The sequence below is a fragment of the Malaya genurostris genome, chromosome 2, assembly GCF_030247185.1.
Source record: "Malaya genurostris strain Urasoe2022 chromosome 2, Malgen_1.1, whole genome shotgun sequence".
Classification (NCBI taxonomy): domain Eukaryota; kingdom Metazoa; phylum Arthropoda; class Insecta; order Diptera; family Culicidae; genus Malaya; species Malaya genurostris.
The window spans coordinates 216,131,095-216,139,362 of NC_080571.1; the positions used below are offsets into that span (position 1 = coordinate 216,131,095).

An 8,268-nucleotide genomic window follows, 5' to 3' on the forward strand; every position below is an offset into this window, starting at 1 on the left:
AACCGTCGTCTGATCATGAGAGAGAGAGAGACAAACAAGCATCATAAGATTTTCTCTTTAATACTAGTTGATACCAAACATTTTAGGAAACTATAATTTTGGGTTATTTGTGTTTATTTCATACTACTGAAAATGTTATCATAAATTGCTGATTATGTTTCCGATAGCATAGAGGAAAAATTATGCTGTTGGGCTAGGTATAACACGAAATTCTTACAATTGAATTCTACCCATTCTTGTTCAGGGTAATTTTTGAAAAGGCGCCCCATAGTAAAGTAAGTCATATTCTTGACAAAAATGAGATGTAAATCAATAGTAATATGAAATAGACACTAGTGGATTCGAAAACTTAATTGAAAACCGCAATCGATGAAAAACTAAATTGAAATGTATCGAAATTAGCTTAGTTTAGTTTAGTTGGTATGCTTTCATACTTTTTGCAATTATCAATTGGAGGCTTTCAAACGGTGCCTCGGAGACCCATAGTATTATATACCATTCGACTCAGCTCAATGAGATCTGGAAACGTCTCTGTGTGGCTGAATCATTTTCATCAAGATTAGGCCAGCTTAAAACCGACTTGATGTAACCGACAAAACGCACGCTCTTCTCTGTGTTCAAATTTCTCGGTGATGATTGAACCAATTTCAATATCCTTAGGCTCTTTTAAAAGCTACTACTAGTTCGAATATTACATTTCTGGAATCTCGATTTGTGATATTTAATAGTATAAGTGATGTTACCGCTAAAACGCTGGGGTTAGAAAAAAGTGCGGTATGTTGGTTGTATCACTTATATCACATCATTGATCAATGTTTCGTAGTTTTCGAACAAATCTGAGATTGTTGAAATCGGTTGGCATCACTGGAGAAGAAAACACAGTGCTTCTGTGTTGCTCTAATAAAAAGTGTTTTTTTCAGTGATTTTAGAAAGTTCTAGTTAAATAAGTAGTTTAATTATTGATTTTCAGTGATGGTGAAGTCGTACTGAATAAAGGTTTGGTTGAGGGTGCGACTGGCGTGGTTGGAAGGATATATTTTACCACACAGGAATGACTGTCGCCATACAAGGGAGTATTTTTTTTCTAATAATATATTTCTAAAGGGCTACGAAATGTATCCCTAAAGGGCTGTCATGCCAGATCTCTCTCAAACAGCGCTGCCAGTAATATCAATTTTTTTTTATATAAAAGATATTTTATTCAGGCCTATTTGCGTACAAGCTTTACGTGGCCGATTTAGCTGAGTTTTTAAATAAAAGATTTTTTTTTGTATTGGATCTCGTTGTCACCCTTTTTCCAGGGGGAGAGGAGCTATTGTTCACTATTCGAGGTCTATTGTTCACTACACAATACTGTACTTGGTTTCTTCTGTCCCCAACGTAAGCGGTTTTGTTTGTCGGCTGACTTGGATGAGATGTAAACCCGAACTGAGTAATATCAATTTGTCTTTGTGCTATTTCCAGTAGTTTTTTTTGTGGAATTATTTTTTATTTGTAGCAAATATTTTCCACTTGCTATAGCTTAGATTAAAACGACATTTATTCTGCCGTGTGTTGTCCAATCATGCATATTCCGGACAACAAGCACGTAGTCGGGATGGACGCAAACGTGTTGATACTCGAAGGGGATGAGAACTAATGCGTTGTCGGATATGCCCCCATCACCTCATTTGGTATTTTCTAATCTTCTTTGTTACTCTCCCTTTTTTTTTTAGCTTTGTTATTCTACGGTTCGCGTTTTTAGCGAATTTACTGACTTAGGCAAGCAAGAAGATAATTTTTCGGTAAAAGATACAAAGTCTACCGAAACAGTTAGAAAATTAAAAAAAATCAAAAATTCATAAAAAAAATTCATAAAACAAGTTCTACAGATTGAATCTTTCATATGAGTTGTAATTCAAATTGCGTTGAATATTTTAATCCTCCCTTTCATTCCTGAAACATTGGCCGATTCTTCAAATTCATCACAGGTAAAAAGTAGGAAGATGCATTTGTTTCTGGACAGGCCAGTTTTCAGGCTCTGTCCTAGGGATTCATAACCTAACATAAAGCACGTGAATTATGTTCGAACAATAGGTAATATTTAGCGTTTGAAATATTCGTTTGGGAAAGCAGACTCGACGTGGTTCAGCATCGCGTTTGGAATAGGCGCTCGTCTAAATGTGCGATGTCTACATGTTACACTTATTTCTAAAAAATTCGCGAAAGGTAGATCCATAAACGAGTGACTGCATACTCGACAGCCGTCTGTCCGGAGTTTTGTCAATTTCGGAGATTGACTGTTTCGGGCATTATATTGCCAGCACAAAGTAACACTTAAAATGATAACACTTTAAAACATTCTTGGTAGCCGGCTACCCAGAGCAATAAACACATGATAACATTATTAAAACATTTACTAACAAAGTATCCTCTCCTGTGATGCATGTGGGAACGCAGAGGATTCCTCGGTTCCTAGTAGCAACATGCATCGAACTAAAAATCCTTCCCCTCCCAAGTAGATCTGCATTCGGACGTGGCCGGCGTCGGTATTGATCAGCATGCATGCATCAATATAGTTTGCACAGTGTGAAACAATGTGTTATTCCCAAACATGTTGCTTCAAAAAATCATTTTGCAATCTCAATTGGTCCAGATCAATAACGGAGTAGCAACACACCGGCGGTCTCTAATGCTAATGCTAATGCTAAGTAAATTTGCGTGAATGTAAAATTACAGGGTTTTTCGAAGAATGTTTACATCCACTCAATAGCAACGTAAAAATCAGCATTTGAATTTTTCAGTAATGGCTAATTTTCAGTCTGTAAATTTTACGATAAGATAGGTTTCGTTGGCAAGAGTCTTTGTTCAGTGCACGGCATATGAAGACGGGAATTTTAAACATAGCCTAGTTTCTCACGTTGATGAGTAGTGGTTTCAAAAGTGAACTTATTAACTTTCTGTTATACTCATACTTGAAAGGGCCTCGATACGATATTTTCTAATTTCTTGAAACTTGTTTACAAATTGATATACTCTAAATAAGCTAATTGTTATTATACAATTACTAGCAAGCAAATTATTAACTTCTTACTTTTTTACAGGTGGCATCATCATCAACATCGAATGCAAGGCGTGGGCCCACAACATTATCCACGATAGACACGAACGTCTAGGATCTGTGCATTTTGAGCTGCTGATCGACTAAACAGCACCCCAAGGAGCCATTTACTGTTTAGGCTAGCTTCCTTTTCACAACACTACTTTCCTACCCGTTTTCGACCAGACCATCAGATAGGTAAAACACAATTTTAATGTTAAACTTTCTGTTTGCCTTCTATCACAGTGCTATCAAAAAATGACTATTGCAAGAGGCAAGCCATCTTTTACAAATTATACACTCGTGTCAATGTTTGAGAGTTAGAATCTTCTACAACGTAAAATATAGCATGAATTTCGTTGAATCTTTTAAATTAGGCGATCTCACGTAAACTTTTTAAAGCTAATGCATAAAAAAAAAACAAGCAAAAAGACGATAGAAAGCACCACGCGTGGTATGATATAAGATTGTTCTGATTGTTTTTCAACTATTGTAAATAGTAATGAGAAGTTGTGAGTATCCGGTCGGTAGCAATGAAGGATCGCAATATCGCGCAAATACAGATTGAGTCGAACAGCTAGAAAACAAAATACATGCTCGTTTCTACACTTCTTGTATAACTGCCAATTTACTGATTCACCTCTAAAAATAAACCATAATGGCCAACAACACTAGAAGCAGGACAGCGAGGTAAACTGTAGTGTTTTGCATTAGAATTCAGATTTTCGTGCCACAATGGCGACGAGAATTAGTATGTTCGGATTGCATTAATGGCTCTTATTTTGACAATAGTTGTTCACGCTAGTTGCACTGCAGAGAAAATAAAACCGTTTCACGACTAGTTTATCAAACAATTAGAAATATTGCGAACTGGTGTAGCAAGCTATTGTCAAAATGAAGGCTCCTGCAATATTATTGGCGTACGGTCGCCCTTATGACACGTAACAAGCTGAAAAGGGGCCATATGAGTGGCACATTCTAAACATCCTTAGCAGAAAAAACAGCATACGAGTTGCGTTAAAAGGAATTTCACTACTGTAACTCTCACGCAAACTAGAAGCTCAATCATAGTTCGAACGCAAAAACAATAGTTAACACTAGTTCATCAAAACAAAACTTCTACTAAACATACACACAAGTCAAACATCCTATAGAATCAGACATGATAGCAACGGTAGATAGCTTAATTTAACAATGGTAGAAGAGTATTATAGTATTACGCACCGTGGCAATAACGAGTATATGATTGACCAATTCTGACCACTGTTCAAAGTATCAAAAGTGCCAACACAGTAAACTCAAACACCTCCCTGTACCCGTTTTGAAGTTCTTTTTTATGGCGAATAACCACAACAAATAGGTAGTGTCGAGGCAACCACCGCAGTATCGATGATAAGACGTTTGTATAAGACGAAGTAGCAATTCACTATAAATTTTACTATATATCAGCACGAGCTAAACTTTCAAATTTCGCATTTCAAATCTCGATGTTGTACATTTGTTTTTCATTTTCGATTGTTTCAAACAAACATAAAAGATTTATTGCGTCCTTGGAATCTAAATTCCACGTTTTATGTATTTTTAAGGCAATAAGTTTCAGAGTTAATATCCTCTATATTTAATCGGTGTGCTTCGAAATTTTGATAAACTCTTATCAGTAGCAATCGAGGAGTTTTTTCTCAGACACAATCGGATATACATCCCTACTCAGTATGCAGCTCTGTACATGATTATTAGATAAATAAATTAGGTCTAGAACACATTTTCTATTCAAAAAATAAATTGATAGAGCAAAAGAAATTTCCTGTTTGTTAGCCCCCCTCTGTGTGAAACTATTAAACTTTCACCGTTTCCTAATCATGATGCGATTGGAATCTTAGAAACGCTACCGTTTAATGCATAATTCATATTTAAATAGTTAAAATTTATTGCAACTTTAACGATATACTACTGGCTTCTTATTCGTTTCACTTAATCTTGCAGAATCAATTTTTTACAGTTGTTCTAGTTGAAATTTTACACAGATCTTGAGAGTCGAATACAAGAAAGGAGGAGGAAAAGAAATCTATAAATGGCGGCCCGTCAACAGCCACTGGTCTTACTGATGGAAGTTGCCATGGAATGGCTCTACACTATCAGAACTAATTGGTTCAGGGAGAACGCTGCTCTAATTATCTGGAGATTTGTGCCTTGCTTGTGGATGCTGTGGATCTGTAGGTGAAAAAAGTGAACATTTAAAAAAACCTCCAACCCCCGAAGGATTTAGAGATTGTACAAAATCATCACCATTCTGCGCTTCTGGACGAGTTCAGAACGATTAGCAATATTTATGAGCAGCACAGATGCCAAGCAATCTGCTAAAACCTTTTAAGTTCAATACAGAAAGGATTCATTCATTCTAGGAAACCCCTCCGACTAATGCTTCTTACCACATTGGGTTAGAAACGATAGAATATGCTTTAATTTTAGCTCCACTCACATACAGATTCAACCATGTACGAAGTACCAAAAAACCCGGATAGTCAATTGCAAACGATACGAGAAATTGAGAGTACCTATTATCTTTCTCCAGTTAGGTTTATTCTAGAGCCAAGAAGAATATATAAACTAAAATAGATCCACATCCGTAAATCTATGTCACAAAAGACAACAATTGCAGCAGTTACTCTTTTCCTACTTTCAGTCGCCCTGTTCTATTCTACTAAAAGCGTGGCTTCGTTAACCAGTTTCTTCGAGCTAGTAGTATTTTTTGAAAACATTGTATCCAAAACTATGAATAAAATCAACACCCAAAACATCAATTTTTCAAATGCACAAAGTTTGGAAATCGATATTTGTAAACAAATAGTGTTCAAGAAAAAACATAGAAAAATGAGAATTCTAAACAAATCATGCACTGGAAATTATTAGTTTATTATCTTTTCAAAAAATAAGGAAACAAACCGAAAAAAATTAATTTGAACAAAACGCATCTCATAACGTTTGCATTTATAAAATATGGACTAAAATTGCCGATTTTTCTTGGGATTATCTTCACCTGCACTGACAAAACCGCCCATGCAGAATCAATCATAGTAACCCAACCCGATTTTCACAAACTAATGGCGTTTTTCATTGAAAAACACCGGTGGCGTGGATTGCTCTGATTTTGCACTTTCGAGCAGAAATACAATATTTTGACGGTTTTTCATTGCCTTTTCTACTCGAGAGCAATCCACGCCACCAGTGTTTCTCAATGAAAAACGCCATAAGATGTAAATGGAAGGTCTTATAATTCTTCAAAAAGCTCCCAAATTCGATCCGGATCTAACTTCCGGTTCCGGAATTACAGCGCGAAAAAATTAGATGAGCCTTTTTTTGTTAGTTAAACTTTCCATCCAGTAAGGATTGAGGGGTACTTTGTTCGCGGCTTGTCTTTTCGTCCATTGATTCATCATCAGTATTGTTGTTGTTGTCAAACATACTTTTGTGGATGGTATCCGTTTTCTTTTTCATTGTTGCTCGCAGTCTCGAATTCATTGTGGTTCTAGTTTATGTAACGGCTTTTCTGTCTTAGGAAAGTTAATCAATAAGATAAAGTAAAAGGAATGCTAAATTTTTTCCCTATTGAAGAGCCGTTCCATTACCCAATAATTATCACATCTGTAATTTTTATAATATTTTGTTTAACTTGATACTAGAGGCAGCATTTAGTGTGTCTAAATACTTCTAGTGTGCTGATACTAGAAGCAGCATTCTTAGTGTCAATAATACCGTAGCACTAGCCATGCAATGGTTCTGCCTTGTAAGAATAAACGCTTTCTCAGTGATCAAAATCGCATGGGCGTTTAAATATTAACTTGTCCTACTGAAGGATATCGATTAATCTTGAGAATTATTAATGACTCTTATCGCAGACACAGCATTGAAAAGATCTTGTCATGATACTCGATCATGCAATAACATACAAGTTTTATTATAAAATATATGTGAAAAAATCCGATAATTTAAAACATGTGTACTTCATCTTGTCTCTAAATTTCGCAATCGTTCGAGTTTAAATTCTTTGTATTCTTCGCTGACACGGCATTGTTAGGATATAATGCGATTGTGTAATACCCATTCCATTCAAAATGGAGGCACACATTAATATCGCGATAGAAAGGGAAATCGATAGGAGAGCAAAATGGCCTACTTAGAAAACAGTGTGGCCAAAAAGTTGGACGATTGGAAAAGTTTCTTGATTTTGAATAATCAGCAAAATAGACTCATTCGGAGTCGGATGGAAATCCCAGACAAAAAAGAAAAGTTATTTCAAATACTGATGATGAGCCACTTGATAAGAATATTGATAATGAAAGTAATAACGAAGTATTTGATAGTAATCCAGTCGAGTCTTCGCAAACGAGTGATGACACGGGAAAGATTTTAAAGGGTAAGTTAGATCCAAGAACACAAAAAATTAGTAATTTCAAAAATGGTAAAGATGACTCGATTATTGTTGAGTGCGCAGCAGGAGAGGGCATTCAATCAGTGAAAGAAAACATTGAAAGCAATTTAGGAACTGAATACAATGCTGTTATACCAAAGCCCGGAAAACCAAAACTGAAAATGAGTGATCGATATTCCTCTGATGTATTTATAGACCTTTTGGAAAGTCAGAATCAGGAAATTTTGATTGAAGATGTAAAAATTGTTGCTGACTTTGAGAATCCACGCCTCAAATATAACAAATATAGTGTTATAATTGAAGTTGATAAGAATACTTATTCCAGCTTGATGGCAGCCGGCAAGGCTGCAATTTACAACCAGAGAATCAATTAAATTCAGCATTCAATCAAACGAAGCAGTTGGAAATAATTGGTTCTTGTGTATATCAGTTGAGAGAGGCATGCAGATGGGAAATTATGGAGTTGTTCACCACTCTCCAAGTTCAAGCGACCGCCAGTTTCTGGAAATTCTAGAAAACTGATGGGAGGATTTTGTCAATTTAGGTAAACTAAATATTATTACTGGAGAATTCAACATTGATTAGCTCAGTGATCAAAGCTCGAATCAATTGAAACAGTTAGTAGAATTCTTCAATTTGAAGCAAACTGTGAATGAATTTACAAGAATTTCGAGGTATATAGAACATTGCTAGATCACGTATTTTCCAATTTCGACAATGTTTATTCAAATGTGGATTCCAGTTGACTGGAAATTTGGAT

General features: G+C 35.8%; 1 protein-coding gene across 3 annotated transcripts in view; it reads left to right on the top strand.

Annotated features, from left to right (window-relative positions):
* LOC131427535 (sodium/potassium-transporting ATPase subunit beta-2-like) overlaps nucleotides 1–4,841 on the top strand; it is an 87,774-nt gene extending 82,933 nt beyond the window's left edge. For all 3 annotated transcript variants that reach the window (XM_058590809.1, XM_058590808.1, XM_058590807.1), the window contains exon 7: nucleotides 3,084–4,841. In XM_058590809.1, the coding sequence (XP_058446792.1) occupies nucleotides 3,084–3,187 (104 nt within the window). In that variant the 3' untranslated portion in view covers nucleotides 3,188–4,841. The remainder of the gene's footprint in view (nucleotides 1–3,083) is intronic.
* Nucleotides 4,842–8,268: the final 3,427 nt, after the last annotated feature.